The 14672-nt window shown below is 39.1% G+C and overlaps 12 protein-coding genes across 12 annotated transcripts; 8 read left to right on the top strand and 4 right to left on the bottom strand.

Moving 5' to 3' along the window:
* Positions 1–151: 151 nt before the first annotated feature.
* MEP3 (ammonium permease MEP3) lies at positions 152–1627 on the top strand (the record flags this gene model as incomplete). The annotated part of the gene is made up of 1 exon (XM_037286997.1): positions 152–1627. The coding sequence occupies one exon, from the start codon at positions 152–154 to the stop codon at positions 1625–1627; it is 1476 nt and encodes a 491-aa protein (XP_037142892.1).
* Positions 1628–1815: 188 nt separating this feature from the next.
* MPD1 (protein disulfide isomerase MPD1) lies at positions 1816–2775 on the top strand (the record flags this gene model as incomplete). Its single annotated transcript, XM_037286996.1, has 1 exon — positions 1816–2775. The coding sequence occupies one exon, from the start codon at positions 1816–1818 to the stop codon at positions 2773–2775; it is 960 nt and encodes a 319-aa protein (XP_037142891.1).
* Positions 2776–3021: 246 nt separating this feature from the next.
* On the top strand, positions 3022–3407 carry MRPL44 (mitochondrial 54S ribosomal protein mL53; the record flags this gene model as incomplete). Its single annotated transcript, XM_037286995.1, has 2 exons — positions 3022–3079; positions 3169–3407. The coding sequence occupies 2 exons, from the start codon at positions 3022–3024 to the stop codon at positions 3405–3407; spliced, it is 297 nt and encodes a 98-aa protein (XP_037142890.1).
* Positions 3408–3757: 350 nt separating this feature from the next.
* Positions 3758–4645, top strand: RRP36 (rRNA-processing protein RRP36; the record flags this gene model as incomplete). Its single annotated transcript, XM_037286994.1, has 1 exon — positions 3758–4645. One exon carries the CDS (start codon positions 3758–3760, stop codon positions 4643–4645), a length of 888 nt encoding a protein of 295 aa, XP_037142889.1.
* Positions 4646–4706: 61 nt separating this feature from the next.
* RDL2 (thiosulfate sulfurtransferase RDL2) lies at positions 4707–5147 on the bottom strand (the record flags this gene model as incomplete). Its single annotated transcript, XM_037286993.1, has 1 exon — positions 4707–5147. The coding sequence occupies one exon, from the start codon at positions 5145–5147 to the stop codon at positions 4707–4709; it is 441 nt and encodes a 146-aa protein (XP_037142888.1).
* A 200-nt stretch (positions 5148–5347) lies between these two features.
* RDL1 (thiosulfate sulfurtransferase RDL1) lies at positions 5348–5767 on the bottom strand (the record flags this gene model as incomplete). Its single annotated transcript, XM_037286992.1, has 1 exon — positions 5348–5767. The coding sequence occupies one exon, from the start codon at positions 5765–5767 to the stop codon at positions 5348–5350; it is 420 nt and encodes a 139-aa protein (XP_037142887.1).
* Positions 5768–7247: 1480 nt separating this feature from the next.
* HG535_0B01960 (phosphoglycerate mutase) lies at positions 7248–7946 on the bottom strand (the record flags this gene model as incomplete). The annotated part of the gene is made up of 1 exon (XM_037286991.1): positions 7248–7946. One exon carries the CDS (start codon positions 7944–7946, stop codon positions 7248–7250), a length of 699 nt encoding a protein of 232 aa, XP_037142886.1.
* A 153-nt stretch (positions 7947–8099) lies between these two features.
* Positions 8100–10109, top strand: MRE11 (MRX complex nuclease subunit; the record flags this gene model as incomplete). The annotated part of the gene is made up of 1 exon (XM_037286990.1): positions 8100–10109. The coding sequence occupies one exon, from the start codon at positions 8100–8102 to the stop codon at positions 10107–10109; it is 2010 nt and encodes a 669-aa protein (XP_037142885.1).
* A 173-nt stretch (positions 10110–10282) lies between these two features.
* PLP2 (Plp2p) lies at positions 10283–11155 on the top strand (the record flags this gene model as incomplete). Its single annotated transcript, XM_037286989.1, has 1 exon — positions 10283–11155. One exon carries the CDS (start codon positions 10283–10285, stop codon positions 11153–11155), a length of 873 nt encoding a protein of 290 aa, XP_037142884.1.
* Positions 11156–11222: 67 nt separating this feature from the next.
* UBP8 (ubiquitin-specific protease UBP8) lies at positions 11223–12596 on the bottom strand (the record flags this gene model as incomplete). Its single annotated transcript, XM_037286988.1, has 1 exon — positions 11223–12596. The coding sequence occupies one exon, from the start codon at positions 12594–12596 to the stop codon at positions 11223–11225; it is 1374 nt and encodes a 457-aa protein (XP_037142883.1).
* Positions 12597–12943: 347 nt separating this feature from the next.
* On the top strand, positions 12944–13603 carry FSH2 (putative serine hydrolase; the record flags this gene model as incomplete). The annotated part of the gene is made up of 1 exon (XM_037286987.1): positions 12944–13603. One exon carries the CDS (start codon positions 12944–12946, stop codon positions 13601–13603), a length of 660 nt encoding a protein of 219 aa, XP_037142882.1.
* A 191-nt stretch (positions 13604–13794) lies between these two features.
* On the top strand, positions 13795–14640 carry FSH3 (putative serine hydrolase; the record flags this gene model as incomplete). The annotated part of the gene is made up of 1 exon (XM_037286986.1): positions 13795–14640. The coding sequence occupies one exon, from the start codon at positions 13795–13797 to the stop codon at positions 14638–14640; it is 846 nt and encodes a 281-aa protein (XP_037142881.1).
* Between the last annotated feature and the right edge of the window lie 32 nt (positions 14641–14672).

The following is a 14672-nucleotide window of genomic DNA, read 5'->3' as shown; positions in this document are numbered from 1 at the left end:
ATATATGGCTTAAACTGATTCTGAAATTTTCGAAAAATCTGGAAATTGGCGATTCTCTTCAAAGATTTCATATAGCATCTCAAGTTGTCAAAAAATTTAGTTGATCGTCGTGTACTCTATATCGCTTGTTGACCAGGACGTAAGATTAGCAATGGCGGAGGGATATGTGTGGACAGAAAGCTACGATGAAGGGACTGTAGGATTTATAATTCTTGGGGCCGCGTTGGTGTTCATCATGGTTCCTGGACTGGGGTTTCTGTACTCGGGGCTGGCAAGAAGAAAGTCTGCGCTATCGTTGATATGGGCAGTTATAATGGCGACGCTAGTTGGCATGGTTCAGTGGTATTTCTGGGGATTTTCACTGGCGTTTTCGAAGACTGCACCAAACAATAAATTTATTGGCAATTTGGATTCATTTGGATTCAGGAATGTGTATGGAAAAGCAGATCCTGAAGCTGCTTATCCCGAACTTGCCTTTGCAGTTTTTCAAATGATGTTTATGTGCGTTACTCTGAGTATTGTGGCAGGTGCAACAGCTGAAAGAGGACGGTTGTTACCGCATATGGTCTTTCTTTTCGTTTTTGCAACCGTTGTGTACTGCCCTATCGCATACTGGGTTTGGGCACCTGGTGGATGGTGCTATCAGTGGGGGGTTTTGGATTGGGCTGGTGGCGGCCCAGTGGAGGTATTGAGTGCGGTGGGTGGCTTTGTCTATTCATATTTCCTGGGCAAGCGTAATGAAAGCTTGTTGATCAATTTTAGGCCGCATAATGTTTCTATGGTCACTTTAGGGACGTCGCTTCTTTGGTTCGGCTGGTTGTTGTTCAATGCTGCCACCTCTTTGTCACCAAATTTGAAGTCTGTTTACGCCTTTATGAACACAAATATAAGTGCCGCTACAGCTGGTATGACATGGTGCTTACTTGATTTTAGACTGGAAAGGAAATGGTCCACGGTTGGTCTTTGTTCCGGTATTATTTCCGGCCTTGTTGCAGCAACACCAAGTTCAGGTTGTATTACACTCTATGGGTCATTCATTCAGGGAATTATTGCAGGTATTGTCTGTAATTTTTCAACAAAAATCAAGTACTATTTGAAAGTTGATGATGCAATGGATATTTTAGCAGAACACGGCATCGCAGGTGTGGTCGGCCTGATATTCAATGCTCTCTTTGGCGCTGATTGGGTGATTGGCATGGATGGCGTCACGTCTCACAAGGGAGGATGGATTTCACACAATTATGAACAAATGTATAAACAAATTGCTTATGTGGCAGCGTGTGTTGGCTATTGTGCCGTCGTTACCGCTATCATTTGTTTTGTTATTGACAAGATTCCTGGATTACAATTAAGAATTACAGAAGAAGCGGAAGCTCGTGGAATGGATGAAGATCAGATTGGTGAATTTGCATATGATTATGTTGAGGTAAGAAGAGATTATTCTCAATGGGGGTTTGATTCGGGAAATAATCAAGAAGAGGATGGTGAAGAAGGAGAGGAAGAGGAGCACGAAATGCATAGACTACATGGGCGTCAAGTCGATACAACCACTTCTTCATCGGGTGAGGCAAATGATGACATCTCTCATTCGGAAAAGAAGGCTAACGCACTTCCGAGTACCACTTGATTCTAAATTACTTGCACATATAACGAAAGATATTTAATCTATAGAGAATGATAAAAATTATGAAAATTTGGTATGTCTTGTTTTTTTCGCGTGGTAAGCCGGAATTTGGAGTATTAGAACTCTGTCGCTAATTTACTTGGCGATTTCACAGTTCAGCGGAATGCAGAAGACACAGGGTGCTTTTGGAAATGCTGGTTCTTCGCTGGATTCTCTTCGTTGTCTGTCAAATATTGCCTGTTGTATGGTGCCAAAACTTTTATGATAATGATCCCAACATCATTGAATTAACGCCTAGGAATTTTGACAAGGTGATTCACAGAACCAACTATACATCCGTTGTTGAGTTCTATGCGCCATGGTGTGGCCACTGTAAGCAGCTGAAAAATACGATGAAAAAAGTCGCAAAGAGTTTGGATGGGGTTGTGCAAGTTGCAACTGTCAATTGTGATTTGGCAAAGAATAAGCAGCTATGTGCGCAACATAAGATTGAAGGTTTCCCTACAATACTTATCTTCAGGCCCCCAAAGATTGATATTACTACATCTAAACCTCAACATTTGCCAAGAACACATGCTTTTGAAGTTTATATGGGCAAGCGAAAATTGGCAGCGATTGCTGATTTTGCATTGTCTAGAATGAAAAGCTATGTGAAAAAACTATTTGGGCTTACAAAACTTGAATCTGTTCTTAAAAGTTCTCCAAGAAAGAAAATTCTCTTGTTTTCAAGCAGGGGAGATGTATCGCCAACTTTCAAGAGCATTGCATTAGATTGGCTCTTCGAGTTTGACTGTTTTACTGTTCAAAACGAAAAGTTGGCCCCACTTACAGACTCTGTGGAACTCCAAGACTCTTTTCCAGAAATTTATAAGTCTCTCCAGTCATTAATTCCTACTCAAAGGAAGAGCAAGACGAGTATGCTTGTTGTTATCGACCCTAATGATGATAAAATGTACGTCTACGAAGGCGAATCTGTTTCAAAAACTGAAATAGCTAAGTTCCTGTACGAAGAATTTGAAGTAAAGCCAAGAGAAGGTCCTCTAAGTGAGCGTGCTAACTACCTGGAGGCTCTGAAGAAGGGCGACAAGAAGAAGACTCGCGCAGAAGGGAAGCCAAAGTCTGCTAAGAAAATAGTGAATGATGAATTGTAACTAATGAAGTATGTAAACTCAAACATAAAATATTTTAATGATATTTAAATGGTCCGCGATTATTTAACATCAGATTCTTTTTTCTTTACTGTTGTTTCGGTTAGTTCATTATTGTTAATTTGGAAACCTGCACACCGCGATCGCTGGATAAAAGGTCAAGATGAAGAACAAAGACAGACATGAAAAGTTGAGAGTTTGATGTGTATCAAACAGCGTAAGGGAAGCAGCTATTATCAGTCACCAATTATGATAACGAAATTTTTCGCAAAAGTGGTGGTGAGATTCAACCCATTTGGAACAGAGGGTATGTCTCCATATGGTTCATTATACGTGAAGAATTTTTACGCTGTGCAAATTTCAGAATACTAACAATCCATATTAAATATTATACAGCGAAAACCGCAAGACTGCTTCTAAGTGCCATACCACCAGCACAAAGAATACAGGGTGCACAAATTCAGAATGAAGTTTTAACGAGTGATTCCGTAAAGGTACCAACTGTCAAGATTACTTTCAAGGACAAAACTGAGATGGAAGTTGACCCTAGGACTACTTCATTCCAAGAAATATCCAACATATTTGATCGTCATTCTAGAAAGCTGAGCTTAAAAGAGAGTATTGAAAACAGCTGAGCATGCACGCTTGTTTGAGCTTCGATGTCACTTGTAAATACACCCTACAGCAAGGCTCAAAACCTTGGCATGGGCTTGAACTTAAGAAAGAAATTGCACATCAAAAGAAGCTTTTGATTTAATTTTTTTATATAAATATGCATCCATCAAAAAATGAATCATTTAATGTGCTATGTTTTTATTTGGTGTCGTCTTTTAAGATGCCACTCAATTACCTACAACGCATCAATTTATAGACGCCATGTAAAGACGATACGTGAAAAAAAAAAATGAAAAATATATGCGATGAGGTATATAACATCTGTTTATAAACACAAATATTTCTTGGTGTTACATGCCTAAGTGCTATCATGTCTTACTTCTTCAAGAGCATTCAGCCTGGCTATGAATCTGCCTCAGATGAGGAACATTTCGAAGAGATAATAAAAAGAAGAGCTAGCAAAGTGGACAATAACGCTAACGATTCTAGCGACGATGAGCTAAAAACTTTAACATTTGGTTCGCTGAAAAAAGCTGATACCATGTTATTAGAGAGTGAAAAAGACGAGAGGAAAAAGAGTATACCTCAAAAGGATTATAAGGAAAAATCCTTCGAGCCAAATAGTGAGGAATCGGAATCAGAATCCAATTCTGATGAAGGAGACTTTTTCGAAGACGATCAAATTAGAAACAGTTCTAGTAAAAGAAGCACAAAGAAGGGTAAACATGCTCCTAAGGAACACTCGTCCAAAAAGCGTGTTCCAAAGATCAGAGATATTCCGGGTCTTGATATCCCAAAGAATAGAAACTCAAATCTATATCAGGATATTAGATTTGATAAATCCACAGGCGAACCCCAAAATGATGTAGCAACGAGGAAGAATTACAAGTTTTTAGATGAATACAGGAGCAAAGAAATCAAAGAATTAGAATCATTATTAAAAGACAAAAAGTTCTTATCTAAAGTTTCGACATTTGAAGTACAAGAAATGAACGAACAGCTGAAAAGTATGAAATCTAAGTTACAGACATTACAAAATAAGGAGCTGGAGCGCCAAATTATTCAAGATTATGAAAGGGATATTAATAAAGATAACAAGAATAAATTTCACCTAAAGAAAAACGATAGAAGGAAAGTTATTCAGAAATGGAAGTTTGACCACATGAAATCTCAACAACGTGAGAAAGTCATGGAAAGGAAAAGAAAGAAGAGATTGGGTAAAGAATTTAAGCAATTTGAATTTCATAAGACTAGGTAGAATTATTTGTACAACTAGCCATGTAAGCGTAACTTGAGCGGAATAAATCAGGAATTTTTTTTCAGGGCTCATTTTTTGGCTTAACCTTTTCACCACCTTTTGCAAGCCATTCACTTATCGAACCAGGATACACGGCAGTTTTTTCATAGCCGTAAGACCTTGCTAATTCCTCTGCAGCTTTTGCTCTAATTCCCTTTAAGCAGAAGAATACAAGTTCCTTATCCTTAGGAGGCTTGGGGAAATGAAATAATTCTTCAAATTCATTATTATTCAGAGATAATGCGCCGGGCGCACTTTGCAGCGGAATATTGATGGCATTGGGCATTTCATAACTTTCCAGTTCTCTTGGCTCCCTAACATCAACTAGTACTGTTGATTTTGGTGTATGTTCCACCATCTTTCTGACATCGTCGAAAGAATATACTTTAGGATTGTTTGAAGATAAAGTCCTCAAGAATACCTGTGAGGGACATATTCTGCGCACGCAATGTAATCTCAGCATTCTTTATTTTTTGTATTTTTCCTATTGTGATTGTTTTGTAGCTACTTGTTATATTTGCGAAAACGTCGTTCAAGTACTGATTTATAAAAGAACACTATGGAAACAATACACAATAGAATGTCTTCAATTGCCAATTGAAGCGACCCCGCACCAAACATGAACGGATAATATGTAAAGAGTCCACAGATCACCTAAAAATCTTAGAAGTATGCTTTATCGCCTCCCCTGGCAACCCAGTCATTGATGGAGCCAGGATATAAGGCAGTATGGGTATAACCGCTCTTTTCAGCAACGCTTTCCGCGCTCGCTGCTCTTCTACCAGATGCGCAATAAAATACAAGTTCTTTGTCCTTGGTGGGCTTTGGGATCCCAAAAGTGCTCAAAAACTCACCGTCACCCAAGCTAAAGCCTTGTGGATGCGACCTGAATGGCACATTGATTGATCCTGGAATTTTGACTACTTCGCATTCTGCTGGCTCTCTAACATCAACCAGAACAATGGAAGGATCCTTTCTCTTGATGAGATTCTTCATGCCTTCGAAATCAAAAACTTTTGTAGTACCATAATTATGCTCCTCCTCATTATTGCCGTTCCACGCATCAACAATTGTCTTCCACATCTCAACTTACAAAGGTTCCCAATTGTATATTAACCAAGCCCAAATGTCAGGAATAAGTACCAGTTCTATATATCGGTACTGATATCTGAAATAACTGGCTACTAATTGAGCTGCTGTCTAAAATACTATGTGAGCGGACTCACCCCTTGCGCTCCGCTCCGTCTTGAAAAAAACCTTGAGAACCCCTGGATTTCGGACTATATAACAGATAAAACTACAGATATCGAATTTCAGCAGTAGACAGGCAAGTGTTTGGCACCTTGAGAAGCCTCAGCGTGAGAGAATTGTCAGAAAATATGCGTTGCATTTGTGACGTTTGCCGTGGTGGTCTGATTGCGTTTCCTACTCAGAATACCAGTTTTTGCGCAATGGGTGATGCCAAAATATGAGACTGGAAGAGGGATCAAGTTATAACTCTGAAAAGTGTCCAATTAATTGAGTGTTAGCTTGATACTGGAAGTATTGGTTAATTTTAGATAAGCATGACGGATGATTTTGGTAACAAAAAGATGTGATGATATAAGAGAAGTCCAAGAGAAGTCCAAGAGAACGTTAACGATTAACTTTTGCTTGCGTATATTGTATTCTCCATCCGTTTAGGTCAGCGGTATGTTTGTGTGACAATCAGAGAACGAGCTACTTTCTTTTCGGCCCCTGCATGGGGGCACTAGGACAGCTCGGCGGTAAAACGACCTGTGCTAGCAAACCCTTGATGGTCGACTGCTTGTTCTCAGTAACTGAGTGGAACGGTCATATTTCACTGATTTTCCGGCTGCCATCTGCAAATAGCAAAAAGAAACTATGTTATATGTCGGGCAGGCTCTCACATAAATCATATCGGGACCAAAACGCAACAGACGTTGCTGGCAATCAATCGAGACGCAGAAAATAAGGCCTACAAAGTTTTTTCTCCGCAAGAGGATGGGGTAAACTTTCTGCAAGGGTATTAGCTGCTTCTTTTGTGACATTAGTTTTCTGTGTATCTTACTGTCCTCCAGAATGTATGTGCTATCGTGTTTCAAAAGATATTCGCATAGAGTAAATGTTCGGTTAACATTAAGTGATCTGGCCTCTACAAACACACATATTTTATACTGTGCTATTAAGTTACAACTATACACAAGCGTAAATTATCATATATCAAAGAGCAACCAAGAGTTGCTAGGGTTGTTAACTCAAGAAAGTCCACTGTAATGGTTCCCGGCTCCCACCACATGATGTATACTAAGTGCGCAGTAATTACTTATGTTAGGACAGGTATCTGCGTGAAGCTTCTAATACACAGACTTGGAGGAGCCGGGTCCTCTTGAAATCCTAAGTACTTCAATTGGCAGGCCACTCGTCGCTCCTAATTGAAATACTTGGTGGGTAAGGCGGTCTAAGATATTCTGAGTTCGGCATGTGTCTCTTTCTATAGATAAAAAGCCGGCTGCCTAAATATATATGTTTTGGTCTTAAGATAAGGCTAAGTGAAAGCGCTTTACCGCAACCTTAAATCGCTGACTACAAATTCACCATCTCCTAAATGCTGGGTGTTGCCGACCCGTCTTACGACGAACTCCCCAGTCTGTCTAAAATAATCTATAATTGTTACTGATGTGTTGAACACAATAATATTGTGGGCATTTCCTTCTTCATAATGCAACCATCTTAATAAAGTTCTTATAGCGCCCCCATGGCTTACAACAGCTAGGTTTGCGACCTGACTGTTTTCAGCGATAGAGTCTGCGATACATTTTCCAAGACAGGAGGTGAGTCTCTCTAAAAAGTCATCGGGACTTTCTCCAAAATCTCTAAACGAGCCTTTACCGTGCTTTGAAGCATAAGCTTCAGCATCTGTAATATGCATACCTTCAATGACCCCCATACAACGTTCCCTGAGGCCTTTACAATACTCTACTGAGATATTCGCCTGACCTGATGTTTCGAGAACTTTCTGAATAGTCTGCTTACATCTTTTCAAATCACTGCTAAACACTTTATCGAACTTGATGTTACTCTTTTCGAGATAATCGCCCAATTTTGCAGCCTGGGCAATACCTGTACGGTTTAAATCAGTATCTTGGTGCCCCTGTAAAATCTTTTGCACATTGTGCTCCGTTTGACCATGTCTAATAACAAATAATCTTATAATGTTTGAATCTTCGTTGTCGCAATAGTACGGAATATCCTTCGTCATCGCAGTGTGTATTACTATCTTGATCTACAGGCTCGATTTCGTCGTTGAGTCAACCAGTGGAGGATAAAATAAAGCACCGTCATTGATTTAGAAAAAAAAGCACACTACGTGAAGAAAAGAGATTCAAAGATATATGTGAATTATACGAGTGTAATGGATTATCCTGATGAAAACACGATAAGGATCCTAATAACAACAGATAATCATGTTGGATATAATGAGAATGAACCTATTACAGGTAATGATTCCTGGAAGACGTTCCAAGAAATAATGATGATAGCCAAAAATAATAAGGTGGATATGATAATACAAGGCGGTGATCTGTTTCATGTTAACAATCCAACAAAAAAATCTTTATACCAAGTTATGAAATCTTTGAGATTAGCTTGTATGGGAGACAAGCCGTGTGAACTGGAATTATTGAGTGATCCCTCTAAGGTGTTTCATTATAATGAGTTCACGAACGTTAATTACGAAGATCCAAATTTCAATATCTCAATACCAATGTTTGCAATTGCAGGCAACCACGATGATGCTACAGGAGATAGCTTTTTGTGTCCAATGGACATTTTACAAGTCGGTGGTCTCGTGAATCACTTTGGTAAAGTGATGGAAACCGATAACATAAAGGTAGTACCTTTACTTTTTCAAAAGGGTGACACCAAATTGGCTCTGTATGGTATGGCCTCTGTGAGAGATGAGCGTCTCTTCCGTACATTTAAGGATGGGAATGTGACTTTTGAAGTGCCTGCAATGCGTGAAGGAGAATGGTTTAATATAATGTGCGTGCATCAAAATCATACGGGGCATAGCAATACCGCGTTTCTACCGGAACAATTTTTACCCGATTTTCTTGATATTGTGATATGGGGACATGAACATGAATGTGTGCCACATCTGGTACACAATCCCACCAAAAACTTTGATGTGCTACAAGCAGGTTCTTCCGTTGCAACGTCATTATGTGAGGCGGAAGCCCAACCAAAAAACGTTTTCATTCTCGAACTTAAATACAATTTGCAGCCGAAATTGATTCCCGTACCGCTGAATAGTGTACGAACCTTTGTGATGAGATCAGTTGCTCTACGAGACGTTCCGCATTTGCGACCACATGACAAGGAAGGAATAACTAGACATTTGGTAGAGCAGGTAGAAGAAATGATCTCCGAAGCCAACGAGCAGACCAAGGAAAAGATTGCTGATGAATATAGTAATGTCAATGATAACGATATAGATCCTCAAATACCGTTGCCTCTGATAAGACTTCGAGTTGATTATAGCGGTCCCCTTCACGACCTGGCTTCAATTGATTACCAAGTTGAAAATCCTCGCAGAGTAAGTAACAAATTTGTGGGAAGGGTTGCAAATAGCAACAACGTAATTCAGTTCTTCAAAAGTAAGAAAAGGCATCTAACAACAACTAAGAGAAATAAGAGAACAGCTAGCAGTGATAAAGACATCGAGACACTAATTGATGAAGCGGGGGGAGAGTTGGAAGTACAGACCTTAGTGAACGATTTACTAGCTAAGATGCAACTATCTTTATTACCTGAAGTCGGAATGAATGAAGCTGTAAAGAAATTTGTCGAGAAAGATGAAAAGTTGGCTCTCAAAGACTTCATTGATCGTGAAATAGATAATGAAGTGGATATACTATTCTCCAACAAGGACTTTTTACAAACGAACAACCCTGAACACATCAAGTCCCTGATAAAGCAGGTCAAAAGGTCGAATAACAGTGTCCCTTTTACACCTCAACAAACAGCAGCTGCTGAAGACCTGCTGTCTGCAAATATTGATGCGGAAAGTAGTAACTCTGAAGAACATGAAAGCAATGAGGACATCGTTCTGTCTCACGAAGACGGATTAGGGAAAAAGCCTGCTAGAGGTAATACGGAATCAACGAGGAAAAAGAAGCCGCAACCAGAAACATCATCAATTATTCTGTTAGAGGAGGCTGATGAGGCTAACAATATTGATGAGAGAGTATTTAGTGAAGAAGATGAAGACATGACTGCAAGAAGAAACACACAAAACAAAACAAAAGCTTCTAGAGCGATTAGCACTTCTTCTACCAAAAGGATATCTGGTAGTAAGGCAAAATCTTCGCGTACCCCAAAGACTGACATCTTGAGCAGTCTTCTGGCGAGAAAGAGAAGATAATCTTCCATATATAGTGTATAATTTACCTTTCGCATATGTTGAAAGCGCCATTAGCGCGACCTCTATTTTTCAATAGAATGAAAAAACAAAAATGTTAAATCCAAATGGAACGACTACTGATCGACGTCATAGGGAAAGCTCTCGTTGAATACTAAATTAATATCATTGATTCCATGCAGAACGAACCTATGTTTCAAGTCCAAGTGGACGAGTCCGAGGACACGGAGTGGAATGACATTTTGAGAGATAAAGGTGTTATTCCTCAAAGGCCACCTTCACCCTCAGAACAATTGGAGGAAGCATTGGAGGAAGCATTGGCAAAGCAGCATGAGAATAGACTTGAGGATAAAGCCCTTTCGGACCTTGAAGATTTAGAAGATGAAGAAGACGAAGATTTCTTGGAATTGTACAAGAGAAAAAGGCTAGCAGAAATTGCAAAAATGCAGGAAAAATCGAAATTTGGCGATGTTATCGAAATAAATAAACCCGAGTATCATAAGGAGATTACATTGGCTAGTATAGGTGATACTAAAGGGAAAGGACTAGCTTCTCTGAGTATTGAATCGGACAGTGAAGAAGATGAAAAAAAGCGAGGTTCTAATGAAACCACGGGTGTATACGTCTTTGTGCACCTCAGTTTAGAAAGCAAATTGCAAAGTAGAATTTTGGCTAACATCTTTAGAAAGCTATCACCAAGGTTTCGCGAAATAAAATTTGTAGAAATAAAAGCTACTCGAGCTATAGAAAATTATCCAGAATCAAATTGTCCAACCTTACTAGTATATTACAAAGGAGATGTTGTCAAGAATATGATAACTTTGTTGGAGCTCGGGGGTAATGATACTAAATTAAAAGATTTTGAAGAACTTATGGTTCGTGTCGGAGCTGTTTCCGAAAAGGACGAAAGACTGATAATAAATCAAGATGATGAGGATGCACGAGAATCCAAAAGATTGAACCTTGCCAAGGGAGGCATCAGATCTGGAATTTCGGGCAAATTCAATCAAGGAATTGGTGCTGAGGATGACGATGATTTTTTTGATTAAATATGAAATACCTGTATATATTTTCAAAAATGCATACCAAATGTTTTTAGCCATAGTGAGTGCAATTCTAATTGACTTGCAAGGCCGCATAAAAGAGTAAGTATGCTTGCTCGCTTAATGCTTCCTTTTCAGTCAGCGAGTAAACCATCGAATCATTGAACTTAAACCATTGGCCACCTGATACTTTGGTAATTGCTATATAATGACCTTCGCTGGCGCTGCCCTTATGAGAGACAACACCTATCAATTCATAGATGACGTCTGGGGTCATTCTCATGGTGTCTTCGTTATCAAGGTAATTTTTCATGTTCAAATATGAGGGGTATTCTACGAAGTTATCCAGCTTGACGCTATTCCCATTTAAAAGATGTTCTGATCTCTTTAACTGTAAAACCAGAACAGGAGGCAATTTGTAAACGCTTAGTTGTTTGATAGCATCCTCTGATGTATTACATATATCGCAGTGGTAGTCAAAATCATGCAATTGCTCTTCTTTATGAAAGCTGTCCAGACAGTTGTAAAGAGTGGATTTATCTTTGATGTTTAAGGACAAATCCATGAAAGGATCGAAAGTTGTTCTAAAGATGTTATGACAAGCTGGGCAAACTATAGAGCTCTTAAGAAGCCCTTGAAAGGATAGATGAGCAACGCACTCGCATAAGACGTCATTATGCTGCTTGTCATTTTCTTTGTTGTGACATCTCAAATAATCATTATGTATTTGATTCAATAAAAATTGCCAAAATTCATGTGCATCCTGTTGTGAATAGCCTGCAAGATTTTCATTTCTTTTCCACGAAGATGTGAGTAAGCCAATGAAGCCGGCATATGGTTCCTGGTGTTTGTAAGGGGAACCATAAAACTGATGTACCATTTGCTCCAACGCGCAGGATATACATGAGGACATATCTTGAACAGGACAGATTTTAGTATGTGAATGACTTATAGAAAACTGAAAGAAATAAGGATTTCGAATCAAACACTGCAAAATACTGCTCATGAAACACGTAGATCCCATATTCAATAAGCCACTCAGACCATCTCTTTGGTTCATCTTTGGTACCACAGTCTTTAAAGATACGTCTTCCCAATGCTTATTGAGCATTGAAACCATTATTAGTTCAACATCTCCGATATAATCTCCACATTTGAAACAGAAAAGCAATCCATTACTGGAACTTATCCCAAAAACATGCCCAACCTTCTTACTATGGGTGAGAAAATGTGAGTTATTCCAGCACCCGCAAAATCCACATTGAAGACACATGAACGTTGTTCCGCGATTAATCTCATGGCATTTTGAACATGTCATCGCATGTAAGTATTTATCCTTAGCTGAAAAATGAGTTAACATATATCTTGCTGCATTGCATGTCTTTAAAACACCTTCCTTTGATTTTTCATTCTCAAATACTTGTTGAATATGCCGACATCCAGTCATTTGTTGTTGCGGGTTCAATTCCTTCCTCTTGTAGCTTACTTTTGAAGAGCGAACTTGGTTTAATTGCTAATTTATAAAGGCAATCAATAGATCACCTTGTTAAGAAGCAAAAAACTCTGAACTACAAAAATTCCAATTAGATCTATTGAAGAAACGATTTCAACTTAAAGCTATCGATATTTAATTCGAGCCCTGTATAGCGATTCAGTTTTCTATGTCAAAGATATTTGAGCTAGATTTTTAGCGATGGGTTACGAATTTTTCAAGCAAGTTCGATCTTCAAGGACTACGTTCTGTTCGGTCGCTGAGAGCACGAAGTACAGAAATAGTTACTTATCATTTCAGATATGGCCAGAAAGATATTAGCTCTTCATGGTTTGGCGCAATCTGGTGAATATTTTTGTTCAAAAACCAAGGGATTAAGGAATGAACTTGAGAAGTTAGACTATGAGGTAATTTATGCGACAGCTCCTAATACTTACTCTCCTGCAGACATCCCAGATGATCTTGGTGATGTTATCACTTCTGACAGTGCTAAAAATGTTTTGGCATGGATTGAAGATGATCTTCAAAATAGTACATACTTTCTTCCTAAAGCGACATTGGATTATTTGCACGACTTCGTAATTGGACATGGACCATTTGAAGGCGTTCTTGGGTTTAGTCAAGGCGCGGGAGTAGCAGGTTATTTATTGACCGATTTTAATGGTCTTTTGAACCTGACGGAGGATCAGCAGCCTCCATTAAAGTTTTTTATGGTATTTAGTGGATTCAGGTTTGCGCCTGAATGCTATCAGGAGCAATACGATAAGAATCCAATTTCCATTCCATCCTTACACGTCCAAGGTGAATTGGACACTATAACAGAGCCTTATAAAGTTGAAGCGCTGTACAATTCATGTAAACCAGATACAAGGACCTTTCTAAAGCACTCTGGTGGTCATTACGTACCCAATTCCAGAGGGTTTGCTAAGAAAGTCACAGAATGGTTAAACACTATTAACTAACACTCCTTTAATGTTAAGCTGCATAAATTTACTTCAAACTTTTGTACATCTTTATATACTATTTATCATAAAGTTTAAGAAGTTTAAGAAGTTAAAGAAACGCTACTTCGATTGATAGTTCCGAAAACACGACCCCAGCAGCTAAATTAAAAATTGGAAGGGAATACACTGCTCAGTGGATCGTGGGCAAAATGGCGAGCATTGCAACTAAGAGAAAGGTTTTAATGCTGCATGGATTCACTCAATCTGGCCAACTTTTTAGATCAAAGACGGGAGGACTGAGAAAGAACCTGACTAAACTTGGATTTGAATTATATTATCCTACGGCACCCCATTTGGTGACAAAGGCACTTCTGAAAAGACTCTATGGAACAAGCGAAAACATTGATGGTGATCCTCTCAAATCTCCTCTGGATTTGGCGTCCAAATTTGGCTCTTCCAATAGCACAGACGAAATATACGGTTGGTATCTCAAGGAGGATCCTCATTCAGCAAGTTTTGACATCGAGACCTCCACTTTGACCTTATTACATGACTTTGTCGTCGAAAATGGGCCTTTTGATGGCCTGATAGGATTTAGCCAAGGCGCTGGTTTCGGTGGCTATCTTTTGACCAATTTCAATGAATTACTGAATCTAACCAAACAAGAACAACCAGACTTTCAATTTTTTATCTCATATAGTGGTTTTAAACTTGACGATATCAAATACCAGGAAGCCTACACAAGGAGTCCAATAAGTATACCATCGTTGCATGTTCAAGGTGAGTTGGACACAGTAGTGTCTGAAATTAGAGTTATGAGTCTTTTCAATGCTTGTGAAGGAGGCAAAAGAACTTTACTAAAGCATCCTGGTGGCCACTTCGTTCCCAATTCTAAGCATTTTACAGTACAGGTCTGCAATTGGATACAAACTACAACAGGTAACTACACAAACACAGTTGATAACGCATCCGCGAAGGACGTTCCAAAAGAGTCGATGGAGCCAACGTTTGATGATAGTTTTCTTGATGCTATCGACTCGATGGGCAAGATTTGATATGCCATTACCATTGTAAAGCACCTTATGTA

This window comes from Zygotorulaspora mrakii, chromosome 2, assembly GCF_013402915.1.
Source record: "Zygotorulaspora mrakii chromosome 2, complete sequence".
NCBI classification, from domain to species: domain Eukaryota; kingdom Fungi; phylum Ascomycota; class Saccharomycetes; order Saccharomycetales; family Saccharomycetaceae; genus Zygotorulaspora; species Zygotorulaspora mrakii.
The sequence above is the reverse complement of the archived record's forward strand: the minus strand, read 5'-3'. Positions and strand labels throughout refer to the sequence as shown.